Source organism: Diachasmimorpha longicaudata, chromosome 6, assembly GCF_034640455.1.
Source record: "Diachasmimorpha longicaudata isolate KC_UGA_2023 chromosome 6, iyDiaLong2, whole genome shotgun sequence".
NCBI lineage: Eukaryota > Metazoa > Arthropoda > Insecta > Hymenoptera > Braconidae > Diachasmimorpha > Diachasmimorpha longicaudata.
This window is the reverse complement of record NC_087230.1, coordinates 318030-337303: the sequence shown is the minus strand read 5'-3', so window position 1 is coordinate 337303 and position 19274 is coordinate 318030. Positions and strand designations below refer to the sequence as shown.

The window sequence follows — 19274 nt, the reverse complement described above, 5'->3', positions numbered from 1 at the left end:
CCCCCGACTTCAGCAGGACACGTACATATCCTCACCATCCAGGATAACTTCGCGAAACATTGTACAGCCATTCCGTTAAGAAGCATCAGGGCACAAACCATAGCTCATGCCCTGGCGACCCAGTATATTGCTTTATACGGCTGTCGAAGGGTAATACTCTCGGATAAGGGAACTAGTTTTCTTAGCAAACTATTCTACCACCTTAGCAAACTACTGCGGTTTCACCATGTCACAACATCAGGCTACCGACCGCAATCCAATGGCGCCCTCTAAAGAAGCCATCACACCCTGGTGGAATACCTGAAAGCGTTCGCCACAGAGACCAGCCAATGGGACGAACTGCTACCATTTGCGACACTGTCGTACAGTACCACCGTACATAGTGCTACACAATTCACGCCATTCGAATTACTGTACGGAAAAAAGGTTCGGCTAACTTCGAATATCCGAAAAGACCAAGGCATCGCAACCTACAATGACTATGTAGTCGATCTGATGTCAACAATGGAGAAAATTCAGGAGTTAGCATACCAACACCTTCAACAAGCAAAACTTCACTCCAAACAACTGTATGACAGAAACGCAAGACTATTGGAACTAAAAATTGGACAGTTCGCCTACGTACAGAAGGAACCGAAGTTGGGCAAACTAGATCAGGCATACACCGGCCCCTACGAAGTAGTAGATATCACGGAGAGGGGTAACATCTATCTAGAAAGCGAAGATGGACATCGCTTTATGAAACACCCTAACAAATTAAAACCTCGCGAAGATTAACATACCACCGGTGCTGCCAATTACTAAGTACACTATCACTACAAAAGAACCTGTTGCAGGGAATGGAGGGAAGAATTCCTGTATATGTAGATGGATCGTGCTCGTTCAACGGCAATATTAGGGCTAGGGCCGGAATTGGAATCTGGTTCGGGAAAAAACACCCCTTAAACACCTATCAAACCCTTGACAGAACACGAGCCACAAACATCATCGCCGAGACGGTTGCCGCCGTTGAAGCATGCAAAATCTGCCTAAGGCACGACATCCAAAAAATCAACATCTTCACAGATTCCAAGTACCTGACCAGCTCCATGACTCAACATCTTTTTAAATGGAAACCTAATGGTTGGCTAACCTTCAAGGGCAAACCAGTAGCGAACCAACAATTGCTACAACAACTAGATCAACTGATGCAGCAGTTAGACGTCCAACTAACCTACATACCAGGACACAAGGGAATACATGGTATCGAACGAGCGGACGAACTAGCAAAGCTGGGATCTAAAATCCATCAGTAACCACCTAATAAAGCACTAAGCCCAAGGCCATATTGAACCACAGCTAGCCACCCAACCTCACTTAAAAGAAATTAAGAATACATAATCATATGAAAATCCATTCCCCCCCCCCGCAGACAACAACATCAATATGAAATATTTCAATACCATCCTATAGATAATATTTAGATGGACCATAATTATCCAAGAAACGGAAGGCGCTGGGGTATACCAACTACATCCAATCCCCCATAATCCAGGGTTGTACTATGAAAAAATTGATCAAATCCGGATGATAAATAATAACTGGCAACTCCTCATTACTATCGACCTAGGAAGTCTGACAGGACTGTCCCTACCAGGAAATCAGTTAGTTGATGAACTCCTACAGGAATGCCGACAACTAAGGACTGAGACGGAATGCCACAAGGCATTAGGAATCACCATCATGAACGACTACAACAAGGAACTCAGGCACACCCAAGAACATCTTGTAAAAATCCTAGAAGCTCCACAAGAACACATCCGTAATCGGCCAAGAAGATCTCCTTTCGTCTGATTCATCGGTTCAATTGGCAGAAAACTGTTCGGCACCATGGATTACAACGATTACGAACACATTACGAAAGAAATCGACAACATATACAATGACCAGAGGACGATCACGGATTTCATCGGAAATGACACTCACATAATCCAGGCAGAGATCAACACCATGAAAAGGAACCATGAGAATAACACACTAAGAATACGGAGAACCGAGGAGGAAATGAGAATAGTAATAGCTCAATCCAACATAATCCTACAACAATTGAACAACACCTAATACCTCGAACATCTGATGAACATCGCCAAGGAAGCAGAATATGGAGCTCGAACATACGTCCAAACCGCCACTAAAACCGTATCGGCCATAGAGGACGCCAGACGCGGTATCCTGCACCCTCTCCTCATTAACACCAATCAACTAGCGAAGGTAACAGAGGAAATCGAAAGGTCAACACCCGATACAATTTTCCCGATAGCAAAGGAGAAAATTGACCTGGCACTGCTGAGCCAAATCAGTGACGTACAAACAGCATACCATGACAAAAAATTCCTGATCATCATCGAGATACCACTCATCTCCAGGAACCAAATGGAATTATACAAAATGGTCCCCTGCAAGGTTCCACAGAAAATCCAAGGAAACCGGAGCGTTGCCGCCTACATCGAACCAGCCAAGAAATACATTGCACTCTCCCAACATGATGCCTATTACACCCATTTCGATGAAGACTACTTAAACTCCTGCATCCCATTCGAAAAATGCCTGGCCTGTCAGAAGGGTATACCACTGAGGAAAGCTGGCAACCGCAACAGCTGCGAATACCGCCTACTCACCAATACGGATGTGGCACTAAACTCAAAAATCTATCAGGATTGCAACGTGAAGATCACCAATGATCTAGAAACACAGTGGACACGACTCACCAGCAGCAAGGGATGGCTATACTCGACCATCGAGCCGGAAAGACTGGAAATTACCTGCCATAACCAACCCTCGGACAGCGTGATATTAAACGGATCAGGGATGCTCCATCTCAACCCGAACTGTACCGCGGAGACCTCCCCAACTATCCTTGAGGGTGCAGGACTGGTCGGATACCAACTCCCAGTGATCCTTGGTATACCTAAAACAATTAACATCTCAGAAATAGCACCAGTCCTAAACGACCTGCCAAAACCCCTAAGCCCTATGTCAACCCGGAGACAATACGTCTTACCCGACACGGCCAAAGATCGCCTATTCGACGATTCGCTGCAACAAACCGTAGACGAAGCAGAGAAAATAGGGCTACACCACCAAGAAACCTATTACCACCGCATCTTCACAGCAACCAACGGGACCATCACCCTGGTGCTTACCGTGGTAATGGCCGCAGTGGGGTACGGCACCTACAAAAAGGCATTCTCCCTCCTCAACGTTCTCGCCTGCTGTTGTCGAAGATCCAAAAGAGCGAAACAGCAACCTGCCAGAGCAATCGTCCGACGACCCGGCATTCAGGGACTCTACGAAGAACCGATCAGCACCATCTCGATGCCCGAATTAACTCTGACAACAGTACCAAGAATACCAGCACTGCAAGCAGCGGAAGTCCAACGGAACCCCCGTAACAGCGCAAGCCACACCCAATCCTTCGTCACCGTGGATTACGCGTAACAGTGTATCTCCAAATAAAAAAAAAAAAAAGGAGGCGAAGATAAGGCTAAAAATCAAACAAATAGACAATAATTTGGGAATAACACGGGTTTATGAAAAAAAAAAAAAAAAAAAAAAACATATTGTGACGAGGCAACATAACCTTAGAGGGTATGTTGATTTTCCCCTCCGCACCCCCCCTATTTTTACCATTATTTATATACTCATCTATTCACGGTTGGAGAACCCCTTCCCCTTCCCCCGATCCCCTACTCGCCGCGCTCGGACAGCGCGAGAAACACCGAACGAAGCACCACTGAAGAATGGAATGACGTAGGCCGTCCCCCTCCTTCCCGCGGTCCCCTACTCACCACGCTCACACACGAAAGAAGGAAGAAGACGATGACGTAGCGCGTCCCCCCCGCCGCAGCCCCCTTTTCACCACGCGCTGCAGGACAACGGGCGCACACGCACGTTGCGTAGTGCGTCACCCCGCCGCCCTCGGCCCACGAAGATGCCCACAAGCATCGATCGGTGGATCAGGGGAAGGCGAATAACTCACCCCGGAAATCGACGAAAATGGGCCGAGGACCCCCGAATACTTCGAAGAGTTCCTCAAGTGGCCAATTACTCGTCACTCGTCGTTCAGCTATCAATCAAGTAATATAGTGCGCCCCGTCATTCAATATAATAAATCGCGGAGAATCAGTGAAGTGGCCCAGGAGTTCAGAGCTAGAAGAAAGGCTCATCCTGAACCAGGATCCACCTGTTGCCCTCCAGGAAGAGGCTTGAGACCCGGAGGACCAGAGATAAGGAGGACAGAACCCCCAGAAATAAGGAAAATTGGCATCACCCGAGTGAGTACCCTTTCTTTTCCCCTCATCGCCCAGCGGCATCATCTCCCCCAATTACGTTTCCCGGAACCCCTCCAACGGTGATAATTAACTTTATTCTTTTCTAGTTATCATTAATCTCATCATTGTATTATTCGTATTATTATTATTATTATTGGATCCCTCAATTCTCCCCCTTTTGTTTCAAATGTAGAGCCACCCCCTTTTTTCTTTGTATAATATAAAAAGTGGTCCGACAAGTGACCTGCCTGCCCCCCACCCCTGAGAATTCCAAGAAACAGGCATTATCTTCTTTATTGTAATCTGGACATACTATTGTAAAATTCTATTGATTATTATTGATAATTGAATAAACAATTTAATATTAACAGCCTCTGCCCCTTTTTAATTAATATCTGACCCGCCCTCTAATTGTATAATTAATAATTAGACAAAAGGTCACAATATAAATATATATATATATATATATATATACATATATAGAGGGGAAAGGAATACTCATCCTCCATACACACAAATAGCAATAGAACCTCATAAGTCATTCTAATAGCCTATGCTTCAGGAACTGGTCCTCAGATTCACCCGGTTCAGTGACCCAGCGCCTCCACCGACCGTAATTGACATGCTAATCAAGTCACACCCCCTACTTACCGACATCTGCAATTTAAAGATTAACGCGCAAGCCGGAACCGTTAAAAGAGTAATAATAATAATAATAAATAATCCTAATTTTCCGATAAAATCTCATCCAAAAATGGAAAAGATTTTCTCCGCGGGAGCTGTAATGTCCAGATTATTTTTAACAATTCCGCGACATAATTAATTTAAATATCAAATGATCAAAATTAAGTCAATGAACCACCGCCACAGCAAGTTCACAGAAACCCGCCACTGAACTCGGGGGAATGTGCAACGCTGCATTTCGCAAAGGCCATCGCCACCCAAAACTCGTAAATTGGAAATTTTTTTAGCAAACCGAGCCAAGTCAATGAACTTAAGGGGTTATTCTCATGTGAGCACTTCAAAAAATCGATTTTTTTTTTTTTAGATATTTTGACAGTAAAACCTATTGAAAACATACTGTGAAAAATTCAGACCGAAATTCATAGTATTTGATAAGTTACAGCTCATAGTCGCCGATGTGTCGTAAGCGATTGTCTACCAGGCTTTCAACTTTAAACGCGTTTTTCTCGAATCATCATTTTCTGAAACGGTCAAGGTCCTACAAGAAAAAGTATTCAACCGATTGCTTTAAAATTTACATATGTTCTTCTACTCATTTATAGTTATCGTCCCTACCACAATTGTTTATTTTCGACAATATCTTCATATATTTTTTAAACGATTTGTAACGAAAAAGAAGGAGATTTTCGTGATTTTTTTTTTGAAGTTCGATATTTTTTTTTGTTTTTAATGAAATTGATTATATTTGGTAGGGACGATAGCCACAGATCTACTGAATAATAATCCATTCGATTTTTTTATCTCAGACAACATGAACAGCCGCTATCACCTTGACCAGTGAACTACCTTTTTTTGTTGGTGACTACTTTGACTTTAAAAAAATATATGTTAAAAATGTAAAAAACGAAAAAAAAATTTTTTTTCGTATATTTCAAAATACAAATAAAAATATATTGAAAAATCAACATGATTGAAGTTTGTTGTCGCATAAAAAAAAAATTCCGAAAAACTGGTAAAATATAGGCGTTCACATGAGAATAACCCCTTAAATCAAAGAAGTGGCAATCACGCCACCTCCCCCACTCCAATCAAAATTCCCAATTTCCAAGGAAGTAATAGCAGAGCCATCCCAAAAAATAATCAGTCTGGAAAAACCCGCTCACGGAAGAGCTACGATTTCCTGGCGGAAATACTATTAAAATCGGTCCGGTTTTAGCTAAAGTTTCGGAGTTAATCTTTAATTAAACATTCGGAGTGTTCCTGACTAAAAGTAAGGAACATTATTTAGCAATTATTCGGGGATACTGCATCCTTAAGGCAATAATAAATATTTTCCTGCATATTAAGGGGACTGGTGGTAACCTTTGGTGAATGGTGGGTGGACTCAACCATAGTTATACTTGTTAATTAAAAACTACAGAGCCTGGACTCAAGTCAATAAATAAAAAATCTACCAACAACTAAGTGAAAGACAGTTACTCCACCTGAGTATCTGTGATAGTGTACTCTTGGTCATCTGGCAGAGAAAAAAGGTGGAATCACCCCAAGAATTCGCAACCCAGAATTAGCAATCGGTCGCAGTGAGTAACTGTCAAATTGTAAAATTCATAAAGATCCAACAATGATTGTAAGAGTCCTTTAACTGTAACGGTTTTCATCTCAAACAATGTATAATCATTCAAATGTCACTAAATACGTAAAGTTGGGCAATACTACATTTCTCATTTCTTTTAATTAAAGCAATTGGAAAATTACAAATTATAAAATCCTCCGCAGGTAAGAACAAAAAGAAAAACCAGCGTCGTCCAATAATTTAATCAACACATTCTAGCTTGGGAGCAAGGGCAAATGTCCTTCGACGCTAAATATCTCCGGACATAACAAGATGAACTCGATGAGTTTTTGAAATTTGACGCAAGCTTAAATCCACAAGATGACAGCAATGTGGAGAATTAAAAAGTTGTTATCGAACAACAAGTTAATTTGGTAAGATTCGTGATAAATTTTCCATTTAAGGTACTATATCTCGCTTTTGTTATTAATAATTATTTTTTTCATCCTTTCGCCAATGTCAGAAAGATATCATGGAAATGGAAGTGGGAAGAGTGGAAAACTGGGAGGCAACAATACCCATCATTCTTGGTGCATTAATCAAGAAACATGTCGAGATTCATTACAGCGGGGTCGGCAGGAAGACTGTTCATGGCTTTAAGAAAGATTTTAGTGCGACGTTCACGTATAAATATTTGACAGGTAAGTATCTACATGAAGAAATTGAATCAAATTATTCTCAATATGCATTTTCTAAAGAAGAATTTTATTTCACAGACTACTTGAAAGTCAAATATAATTTGCACAGTGAGAAACCACAAAAATTGCATATTGCTTCTAAAGTCGGAAAATTCCTATGGGGTGCTGCTGATTGTGAAGGTGGAGCTTCTGCAAGAAATAAAACAGGCTTCACTTCGAACCATGACTCCGAACCAAGACTGAAATTTACATCCTTTGAGAAGTATGAGACTTGTATTAGCTGGGAGAAGACTTTTTCATGAGATTAGATTAATGTAAAAGTATCTATTGATCAATTCAAATATTGTGTGACCTTTTTTTAAATATTTAATAATAATTGCAGTAATCGAAATAATAAGTAGAATGTTCACCGTTGGAAGAGGTTTGCTGGAAGATATAAAGGGGGGAATTATGCCACTTGGTAAAGGGGAAAAGGAAGGGTACTCACTTCACTCGGTCCTCGGGGGATGATGGTAGTTCGGTTTTCCAGGGTTTTCCTCTTCTCCAATTGCTGGGGCTGTCCAACCTTCTCCTGGGGGAACAAGGTTCAAATCTGGCCCAAATCCGCCTGTCTTCCGTCTCTGATTGTCTCTGAGTCACTTGTAGCGAACAATGGATTCCACTTATACGCGAGATTTACTAATTAATAGTCACAACTAACTCCAAGACAGCTCAATGACGAGTGTCGATTAGTGGGGCACTTGAGGATCTGCTCGATGTATGCGGGAGTCCTCGGCCCATATTCGTCCCTTTCCGGTGACACAATAATGACGTCCCTGTGATCCACTTTTTTTTATGATAAAAGAGTTTTTATTAAACACAACCATATTTACAGATGTATGTACAAACTTAAAACTAGCCAAAAAAACTTCTTGTAGTTTATTGGGGTTTATGACTTACTGGTTTTTTAGCGCTCGAAATCATACAGTTTATCTTATGGTTTTAACAGAGGTGGAGGGGAAAGGAGGGTGAAAAACAAGTCTCCCCCATTCGACCTCGTCACCTCATTGCCTTATCAGGGCTTGGGCGGATTGTGTATTGGTGATACAATGTGATCTTGCACTTAGATAGTGGCGGATAATTGCCTTGAAAAAAAAGCGGTTAAAGATACCGTGAGAGAAAAAAACAAAGCTTAAGGATTTAGAAGAAAGATATAAGATAAAAATAAGTAACGTAACTAGACTAACGGTGATGGAGCTGTTTCTCAATCTTAATAGGAGTCATGGGGGTCTGAAATCAGAACGACGAGTTCTCCTTGCTCTAGGGTTTGGGCGATGTCGGGAATCATTATTTCCTAGTAATTATTTGCGAATTTTCATATCGCGAATATATGTGACCTCGGGTGTAATCCACCATAACTCCCTACTGACACGTGTGAAATCATATAGATCGATTTCAGGGATGCAGCTAGAATATTTGAAGACAGCAGTTTCTAATCCATCTATCGGGATCTTTTTAGTTTTGCAATGTCTGCTAATATGGTAAAGGATTGGTCGATTGAGCGCGTCTTGGAAGCGGCCCATTTTATCATATTGAGTAAAGTACTGGGGCTTTATGTTGCCACATCTCGCCCTGCCAATAGCTTCCGCAGGTGGATATTCTGATAGGGATTGAATCGTGAGATTATCGATATGTTTTAGTTTGTTATAGTAATTTCTGGCAACAAATAGTATGAAGTTGTGGATTCTGGGTATATTGGCTGTATCGTAGAGGCTTTTATTATTTGTGTAATGTTGAAAATTACTGTGAAAGGATCTGTAATAAAAGAGGGAAGCTCTAAGACAATTTCGTTCAAAGCGTCTGATTTTCTCAACCTGGAAGACTCCCATGTTCCAGAGAATTTCAGAAGCGTATGTCAGGAGAGGACGTATTAGAAGAAGGTAGCAAATAACTCGGGCTCTTTGCGTAATATTTTTGTTGTGGAACAGATTTGTTAGCGATTTGTAGCGGGACCTGGCTTTCTCTATTTGGATGTCTAGATGTGTTGAGCATCTAGTTAGATTATCTATGTGGACCCCCAGGTATTTGACAGAGGTTTTGACGGGGACGGTTTCTTCTAAATTAGTAACGGGATCTTTAATCGTGATTGAGAATTTTTTAACCGAATGTCTTTTTATTGATCCCATATTGGAGATCGGATTTCGGAACAGGATGGCTTCGCTCTTGGATGGGTTGACTTTTAGATTCCAGGCGGCATACATTCGAATTACCTTATTAGTTAATTCGGAAAGGGTATCGGCGATTTTGCTACCGGAGTCGCCAGACTGATATACAATTCTGTCGTCGGCATATGCGATGGAGAATTTATCAGTATCGGAGTTAAAATTGAAGGCGTTAATCATGTGAACGGTGAACAAGGAGAATAAAATTGGAGAATTGATTGTGCCTTGTTGTAGGCCTTGCGTAATGTCAAATATATTGCTAAGGAGCTTGTTATGGTTGGTAACGCAGAATTTTTTATTATGGATCATGTGCCAAATGATTCTAATAAGTTCTGAGGGGAATTTATTTTTGATAACGATAAACATTAGCCCGTTTATCCAGACCGAATCGAATGCCTTCTCGAGGTCGAGAAGGACGGCACCTACCATGCGGTTAGCGAATAGCTGGTCGTTAATGTCGGAAATTACTTTATGGACAGCATGTAGTGTAGAATAATGTAGTCTGAATCGATATTGATTGTCCAGGATGATTTTTTTCGTTTTCTCATGTTTAGCAATGGCATTGTTGATGACCACTTCAAAGATTTTGCTGAGAGATAGGGTCATGCTGATGGGTCGGTAACTGGCAGGGATCCCTGTGATCCACGGATCGATGCTTGTGGGCATCTTCGGGGGCGAATGGGCAGCGGGGTACACACTACGCAAAGTGCGTATGAGCACCATTGTCCGGCTGAGCACGATGAGTGGGGAACTGCGGGCAGGAGGGGGATGCCTACGTGATCCTATCCACCGGTGGGGGTTTATGCAGGGCTTGTCTGCGCTGTCCGAGCGCGATGAGTAGGGGACTGCGGGCAGGCGAGGGATGGCTACGTCATCCTATCCTCCAGTGGTCGTTATTGCAGGGCTTCTCTGCGCTGTCCGAGCGCGGCGAGTGGGGGAATGAGGGAAGGGATAGGACTCACGTGGGAAGGGGTTCTCCAACGGCGAACGGAGTAAATAAATAATCATAGTAACATACCGGGCGCGGGGGGAGAGCAACATTCGAGGTTATGTGGCCTCGTCACAATGTGTTTGGTTGGAGTTTATTTATTGGATTAATAACCCAGTGACCAGCATACCCCGAACCACCCTTCTCTCCAGAACCTACATCCTGAGCAGCGGGAGCATTAACACCTTTTCCTTGACCCTTTAGTTTAAGTTTTCCTACATTTATGTTTTCAGTTAGAATTTTGGTTCGTCGTCGTGAGTTATCCGCTTCGAGTACGTTTTTCGGTTTGTTCTTTCCGTCGAAACAAAAAACAACTGGCGCCCTTTAAAGCATTTGTGCCGTTTTCGGACCGGCAAGGGAAAAGGGCGGGTTAACTGGTGCATTTTTATGGAAGTCAAAATCAACCACGTTACAAAACCAACCGCACCATTCTCTAAATTTTTCGACACTGCCATCAAATTTTATTAAATCTAATTTTGGTATCCTCGTCCAGATATCATCAGCGACATTTATCGGGTGTGAAGATTTCGGAGTTGCACCACTACCTGACGTTCTTTGTCTGTCTGGTAGCGGTTGAAGTAATTTTGCGTGAGCCAATAAATCCAGGAAGTGTTCTCTCATGTCAACTTCCAATTCTTCATGGTTATCGTCTGATTCCTCCTCTGTGAGGTGTGCTGTAATGTTAACTAAAGTCCTGAGCATTTCCTGCAGAGTTTCAATCCTTTGTGGAAGCCTTGCCCGGTTAATAGGGGTGTCGACGAAATCCATTAGGAAAGTTTCAAATCTGGTAAATGAGGCTTTACTCGCTCCACGTTTGGATTTCCACGATTACTGTTTGATCAACAGATTGTTCTGAGTGCTCTTCCGTATTGTCGTGGAAACTTTCCTTGAAATTCTCGTCTGCCCTCTCTTGCGTACATATTTGCGCACTGTCTACTTCAGAGAGCATGCTTGTCTGTTCACATAAATTGCATCATCAAAAATAATGTTTTATGTTAAAAAAAATAGACACAAGATGCCTACTAATTGTGCTCTTAATTTTGATTGTGAAAGTATAAAAAATTCACATCCCTTCACGTCACTGCACTTACACTTTTACTATCAGGTTTTACCGGCTCAAAGCACGATTAAATGTTGTGCTTTTTGGGGATACAACAAATTTTCCTAGGCAGTTAATAATCATGAGGTTCGTTAGGTTTCGGCATTTAATAAATGGTTAACCTGATGCTTAATGAAATTTTTACTTAATTTTGAGAACACATATATTTTAACTGACCGACGGTAGTGGCCGTGCGGTTAGAGTGCTAGATTCGCATGCCAACGACCCGGGTTCGATCCCGGACACCGGCGGTCAAAAATTTATAGCGCTTTAATCTCACAGTTTCACTGCCGAGCGGTAGTTCTGTCAAAAGGACGACTGTACCAGGGCAGGTTTTTCCTCGAGTGAGGTTTTTCCCTCCCTTTCGGCAAATGCGGTACAGGGGGCAGGGGGTGGAAAAAGGAAGAAGAGAGTTTAGGAGGGGCTGAAGAGGATGTAAAACAAAGTAGAAACGTTTGTAACATCAAAGAAATAAACAATTTAAAAAAAAAAATTTATTTCAACTGAATTTTTACACCATATGAATGTTACGTATTTGCCAGGAAATTAGTTCGAGGTTGATCTTGACTGGTTCAAATGTGGAAGAAGACTAGCCCTTTGGTCGAATTTTGAGACGTCCAAAGTGGAAAATTTGGGAAATTGGTGGGAGATTGTGTGGGAAGGGTGGGTCCGTTTTGGGACTCGACTGCTGGAGTAGGAAGGTAAGGCTGAGTGCAATAAAAATATCTCACGGAGGAAATTGATTTATTTTTGGGATTAGGCTGGAGAAGATGGTTATTTTAAATGTGTCCCGTTAGAAAATGAGTTTGCACAGATGTGTAGTAAATTGTAAACTACAAGAGGATATCCAGATGAAACGATAATAAAGTTTACTGCTAGACAAATTCAACTGCTTCCCAAAGTAAAGAACCGTAATAGAAGACTTCACTAATGGATTTTCTCAAATAGTTTTCGACGAAAATAATTATGAAATTTAACAAAAGTTTAAAATTTGACTTTCCCGTTGAACATAAAAAATGTATCGATTCGAAACACTACTCTATCTGAAAATTGCCCTTGGCTGAGGCAAAAAATTCAAGCTATGAAACGTAACGATAGGGACCGCTCCCGTGGAACTACAAAGTTTGCAAAGTTTTCATCCTACTGTATACTGAGAGTTACGCGGGGTTAACATGTTTTTGGTGGTAATATTTAATTTGAATTTCGAATTGAATTTTTATTGATGTGAAACATCTATAGGCGCACTCCTAAACCGAATCGTTGACGTGGCGATACTTGCCGTGGCGAGCAATCGCCACGCTATACTAACGTATGCCTATCTATATTCTGTGTAGTAGAGTGTACGGTGTGGCTTCTCACTCAGTTCGACGTTGTTGTTTACTACGGTACACATAACCTGCGTTTTATTTAATTTTTCATTTTAATTTTTGACAATAAAATATGTGTGACAGTGATAACTCAGAAGATCAAAGTGATCAACCTTGTGCAAAGAAAGTGAAACTACACTATGGTATACTACCAAGTCATAAGTTTGTAGATCGTATTTTTCAAGTCTCCATAAATGTAATTATTATATTTTTATATTTAATTAATTATATTCATATTAATCATATTAATAATTTATATAAATTATATTAATATTATCTTCAATTAAGTATTCTTTTATTATTCATGAAGGAATTAATATAGAAAAATTTATTAATAAAATTTATATTTGCAAATCTTTAGTCATATTGTGGCGGCTATGTCGCCACTACACCCTGGCATTCCCCAATCCTGTCTAGACCTCCTAGACAAAATTCCAAAAAACCATTAGCCTAATTACCTACCCGACCGACGCCATCCCTACCATAAAAACCTGGGGAATAACCCAGAACTGTCCCAGTGAAGAACCCAACCTTCCTGTGCACTTAGCCGGCATCACGACGTCACGTATCGAGAATACAATGCCGAGCCAATCAAAGTCGAGATCCCTAGCATCCCCTCTCCTGTTTCCCAAACATTCGCACGCCCACACTTTCCGCCCATTTTTCCACACTCTTCAGTCGTTCCTCAACCTACCTCGGACACACTTGCTCTCCAATCTACGTTAGACGCACACCGCACAAGAGAGGACAAGTTACTCACCAGCCAGCACTTGGACACGTTCAACGCTCACACTTGTAGGATTAATAAATAAACTCTCGTTCATACAACCGACCTGGTGTTATCTTCCACTTGCTCACCCCCACAATATATTGCAATAATTAACTAAGATTTGAGTTCATGAGTATATTGAAGCCACACTTAAATTTTATTTTTTTGTGTATTTTAATATCATATTTTTTTAAATATTTTAGTTCCCAACAATCATCGCAGGGATCACAACATATTCTTATTGAAACTGGACGCCACCCTGATCATTCAAACACAAGGCATACTATCAATCTTGTGTAAGACTTTATTAATCGAATAGTACCAGACTATTTTAATTTTTATCTTAGATTTTATTAACATATTTATATTTTTCTAAAAATATAAATGTGTGTTTATCTTTTTTAATATGGAACAACAATAGATGCTGTATTTGTGAGATATCTTGATGATGTTCCGTCCAATATTTTTGTAGCGTACTTTAGTTATCATCGACCAATCGTCACAGTAATACCGGCAGAAGAAACATCAAATATAACTATTACTGAAATCACGAATGAAAATATTTAAATTGTGGCCACTTGATATTAATATCGAACTTTTATATCACATGTAAATAAATGTTTATTAAATAAAGTTACCATTTTCTGTAAGAAATTCGTAATACTTTATTTTTCCATTAGGCGATATTTAATTCCTGTAATAATATCATCGTATATGCATATTATTTGTACACACATGATGTTTCAGATCTGCCAGGCGTCCCATGACGGCTTATTTTTTTTCATCTTTTGTCAAACACTTACGTATGCCACGATAGCTTCCAGAAACTGAATATTGGGAATTACACTGACACGATTCCTTTTCCCACCGTCATATTTATAGGGTTGTTCATCATTCTCGTCTTTTATTTGTGCGATAATCCGTTTACGTGCCTGTGTCCCTCTGCAGTGAGGATGAAAAACATACTTTCTGTAAAAGAAATCAACCTTTTGAATGATTCCTGGAGCATGACATTATAGCTCATCTTTAAGATAAGTACGAGGCAAATTTGATAATCTTACTCGCAATCAAGGGATCTGATTTGTTTTCCTGAATCGCCGTAAGCACACCAAGCGTATATACTCAGAATTGTTGTGAATTGATGTAAAGACATATTCTGAAACATAATTGTAAAACTTCTCCTACATTTCGATAGTCAAAAAAGAGCATGTTTATTCCTCGAATGTATGTATAGTAGTAAAGTATGATTCATTATCCAAGTTGATAACAACGGCAAGGTATAAAACATCGCAATGAGCGAGATTGACAACGCAAAGGCAACCGGCGCTCTCTGACAGAAGTGATGTGAACAGTACTTTACAAGTAATTAGCTATTCTATCCTTTCCCTTAGTGATTTCAAGAGATTATCTAGGCGGCCCATGTTGTTCCCGAGCATTAGCTCGTTCACATTCCGGATGCCACTGATATGGTTAGCGTGATATAATGGATACGACCCATGATTGGTCATACCAACAACCTTTCGAGGATCATTTGATAATTTCGTCCCCCGATATTCATTATTTGTGATTATACCTCATTATTAAACACTCGTGAGAAGCTTAAAAATCAAGGTCGTAAGAATCCTTCATTAAGAAAGGCAATGTAACGTTTAATGTTACCGATCTATTTTGCATCCCAACGATTTAGAATGGGCTTCCATTAGAATAAAAAATGTAATAAAAATTGAAGATATCCATGCAACAATGGCAGTGACCGTCTAATGAGAGTGCTAGAGTAGTATGCTACGGTTCCGCTGTAATCTCACACTTTCACTGCCGAGTGGTCGTCTCGTCGAAGAGACTATTACACCTGAGCAGGTTTTTACTTCAGGTAGAGGTATTTCCGCATCCGTAGGTAAATGGCGGACAGGGGGTGGGCAGTGGGAAGGAAACAAATCGTAAAGACCAGAAAGGGTACAAGAACAGGAGTTTTTTTTTAAATTCCGTCCAAATATTATCATTAAAATAAAGTTAATGTATATAGTGTGACGTATTGGCCTCTGTCAATGCGTCGTTTTTTTGAGTATCAATGCCAAGACATTAGTCAGCAGTCCCACGGCGTCTTGGAGACGCTGTGGTCAGCTGCCCCAATGTTTGGAGGATCAATTTACTCCCTGCAACGCCATTTGGACAAAGGACTGAACAATCCAACGGATGTTTAGACCATTGTCAGCACCCAAGTGACGTCGCAGCAGGGATCGAATAAAGCAGTTTCAGGGTTTTTGGCACGTCCAGTATACTGTTTGACTGTATGAGTCTTGCGTCAATGATGACACAAGACAATATTGGTGCAAAAAGCCGTGGAACTGCTTAGAACAGTGATTTGGACTTGGAGGAGATTTAGAGATTCACAGAGAGTCAGATATCGTCCAGCAGCAGACCAAACCGGGTCTTCCACTGCTCGTAACCGCGCTCCAAGTCCAACTCATGACAATCTAATAGAGACTCGCAGAGAGTCAGATATCGTCCAGCAGCAGACCAAACCGGGTCTTCCACTGCTCGTAAGCGCGCTCCAAACCCAACTCATGACAATCTAATAGAGACTCGCACAGAGTCAGATACCTGCCAGCAGCAGACCAAACAGGGTCTTCCACTGCTCGCAACCGCGTTCCAAGTCCAACCCAAGACCATCTAATAACGCGTTACCGACCCACTCGCGCAAGGAGTGTATACTATTAAAAGTAAATATATAGATATTTAACACATTCCGCGAGTGAGGTTATTTGTGTTGTTCCCAATCCGTCACCAAGACACCCCTCCTAGAAGAGTGAACCCGAAGGGCTCACCGACATCTAGCCGGACGGGGCACGACGGCCCAGCAGAAGGGGACAAGACACAGGAGTGTCCCATCACCATCAGTCCCAAGAGGCGATATATATGTGGTATCCTACCACATCGACACCAACGACGCGAAATTAAGACGAAGTTATTATTCGGCCCCTTTCGCCTATTGTCGTACACCGATACACTAACACTCGACCCGAATTATTATCGCGCCTGACCTGCAGCAGATTGAGTAGTCCAAATTTAACCTTTGATTTGTATACATCTTTCCACGTAATAAATTTATCTTCGATAAATATTTAATTGATAGTTGAGTTAGCTAAATACCCAACTCACTTCATATATACACCAGCTACTAGCAACCGCTAGTAGCATCCAGAGAAATATATATATATAACCTCCTTAGTGAGTAGTCTGGGAATATATGCCCTACCACTTGGCTATCCAAAGGATCATCGCAGTGGATAGCCAAAACCCAAACGTCATCTTGGCGCCCAACTAGTTTTGGCACTCATCAGGAGATAGTGCAGAGGAATTATGTCACACAAGAAGTGGGAACACACTCAATTACGCATACGGAGCCGACGGTCGACGAAGGAAGGAGATTGAAAATAAAAAGACATAACCCCAACCAACACCAGAGAAAAATCGAACCGATAACGCAGACCGATAGCTGAGACGGGAAACCACCCGACAGACGGGAAGTATAGCAGTGACAACGCTTCAACACCAACACCAGGAACAACCCAACGCGAGGCCAGGAGGACCAGAAGAAATTTTGGACAGAACAACTGGCCAACAGCGGCACCGGAGACAACTCAGCGCCAAACCTGAAAAATAAAATCATCATTAGCAGAGACAACGAACGAGATCTGGGACGACAGGATGAATATTGGACTACTGACAATCGCGATGGGACTCGCGTAAGTACTGAACAAACTTAAAAATTCCTCCTATCCGCACACCGCAATCTTTGGCCAGTCGGACCCAACGACGCGACCGACGGAACCGAGACTCGCTACCATATTTAACACACACAGAATTGAATACAATAGACATGGACCGCACGTCAAACGAAACCACCACGGGAGGACCGACGGAACCGGTCAACCGCGAGACGATAACAAGTAACCCGACGGCAATATCATGCGCGGCAAACACGACAACCACATTCACAACCTTACAGTCGAGAATAACGGCAAGTACGGTCGCACCAACATCAGTCGGTATTCCCCAACCCTTCGCGTTCAGTTCCCCAGTACCGGGGAACCTTAGACCAGAGATGGGACAGATGGGCCCGCCCTACAGAAATAATCGATCGGATTTGGGATTAGGACCATTTAGCCCTATTCTAGGAACTAATTACGCGATGGGGAGACAGGAGTTGGGACAACAATTTCACAGAGGTAATGGAATCGGGAGATCGGAAAGGGCACCCGGAAGCCCTATGTCGGAATTGAGCGCGAGTTTCGGAAGGGTCAATTTCGGTCTCGGAGGACCGAATACGGCCCCTCAAAGTACCTTCGAAGACGTGAATGTAGGACAGGGAGCTTTCCCAGGCCATGCCCCACAAGCCCACGGATTAGGCATGGGATACAACCCATGGGCAGATCACGGCTACGGAGAAGATCAACGAGTAAGAAACGCAATAAGACCGTTACCGAGATAGGAGGTAGGGGATGATGTAGAGAGATTCATCACCAGCCTGAATATGTCACGGAGACTATTGAGGCCGGGAGATTAGCTGAATTTTCTGCACCACTGCCTGCCAAAATTCGGTCCGAAAGCGAGATTGGCGGAAGAAAGCACGCTAACAAGCATAAACTCACTCGATGACCTTGTCACAAAGATTCGCCTATCATTCGGAACTAGGGAAAACCTACGTCAAATTTTGGGACCAACAATACGGAGAATCGGTCACAGATTACGAAACGCGATTCCGGGCTCTGCAATTGAAAGCACAAAGACGACTTGACACGGATCCGACGGCAGATTACTGGATCACGATCCACGGTATTAGATTAAATATGAGGGAAGCCTTCCTCGCCGGACTCAGAAGAGACATCAAGAGCATGGTTTTTCCCCTGACTCCGGCATCTTTTGACGAGGCCGTCGGACTCGCGGTCACGATCGAGTCGAAAATAAAAGAAACCGAGGATTTCGAACAGTTACGGAGGCTACATGCAAGATCAATCGATGATGACGCGATTGAGGCTGATTTGAGAGCGATGAACATCAGGTTCGCAAACTCCACAAAAGCCGACGGACAGAAACGTGCAGTCCGAAACGAAAAGAACAAACCCGAGTACAGAGGGCGGAAACAGTCAGACAAACGGGTGAGGAAACCTAATACCAACGATAACATTTGCTACAGATGTGCCAAACCGGGGCACTATGCACGGGATTGTAGAACCCCCGCTCACCTAATAAAAAAACAACAACGTCCAACGAACAAAATCGCGACCGAAGAAAAAAGAGAAGATCCAAAGAATGACCCGGAGGCGGTCGCGAGTACCAGCCAAAATTTAAACTAAAAACGAGTCCAGAAGAGCTGCGCGATCTAGGACTCGAAGACATGGGCGAGTCGAAAGCGCACAAAAAAACAATATATAAAACGGCCCATGTAAATTTCCGCGTAATGGACATACCTCCCACCCAAGTACATCTAAAGGTAGACCGAATGAGGGGCAGGGAGGGGAAATTCTTTGTAGACACAGGAGCTGATGTCAATCTAGTACGATCAGACAAACTCAGCCCGGAATTAAGGATAAATTGTGAAGAAA

The 19274-nt window shown here is 42.1% G+C and overlaps 2 protein-coding genes across 3 annotated transcripts; both read left to right on the top strand.

Moving 5' to 3' along the window:
* The first annotated feature begins 838 nt into the window (after positions 1–838).
* Positions 839–8152, top strand: LOC135163436 (uncharacterized). Of its 2 annotated transcripts, none has more exons than XM_064122875.1 (4): positions 839–6574; positions 6826–6980; positions 7070–7247; positions 7323–8152. In XM_064122875.1, exon 1 carries the CDS (start codon positions 2116–2118, stop codon positions 3475–3477), a length of 1362 nt encoding a protein of 453 aa, XP_063978945.1. In that variant the 5' UTR covers positions 839–2115; the 3' UTR covers positions 3478–6574; positions 6826–6980; positions 7070–7247; positions 7323–8152. The 2 variants fall into 2 exon arrangements, with proteins under 2 accessions (XP_063978945.1, XP_063978944.1); XM_064122874.1 differs by having other exon boundaries at positions 6771–6980.
* Positions 8153–18323: 10171 nt separating this feature from the next.
* Positions 18324–19025, top strand: LOC135163515 (uncharacterized). Its single transcript, XM_064122993.1, has one exon. It carries the CDS (start codon positions 18324–18326, stop codon positions 19023–19025), a length of 702 nt encoding a protein of 233 aa, XP_063979063.1.
* The last annotated feature ends 249 nt before the right edge of the window (positions 19026–19274 follow it).

Bases quoted from the DNA above. Each gene is read 5' to 3' on its own strand.
- LOC135163436 (XM_064122875.1), top strand. From the start codon at position 2,116: ATGAACATCGCCAAGGAAGCAGAATATGGAGCTCGAACATACGTCCAA.
- LOC135163515 (XM_064122993.1), top strand. From the start codon at position 18,324: ATGACCTTGTCACAAAGATTCGCCTATCATTCGGAACTAGGGAAAACC.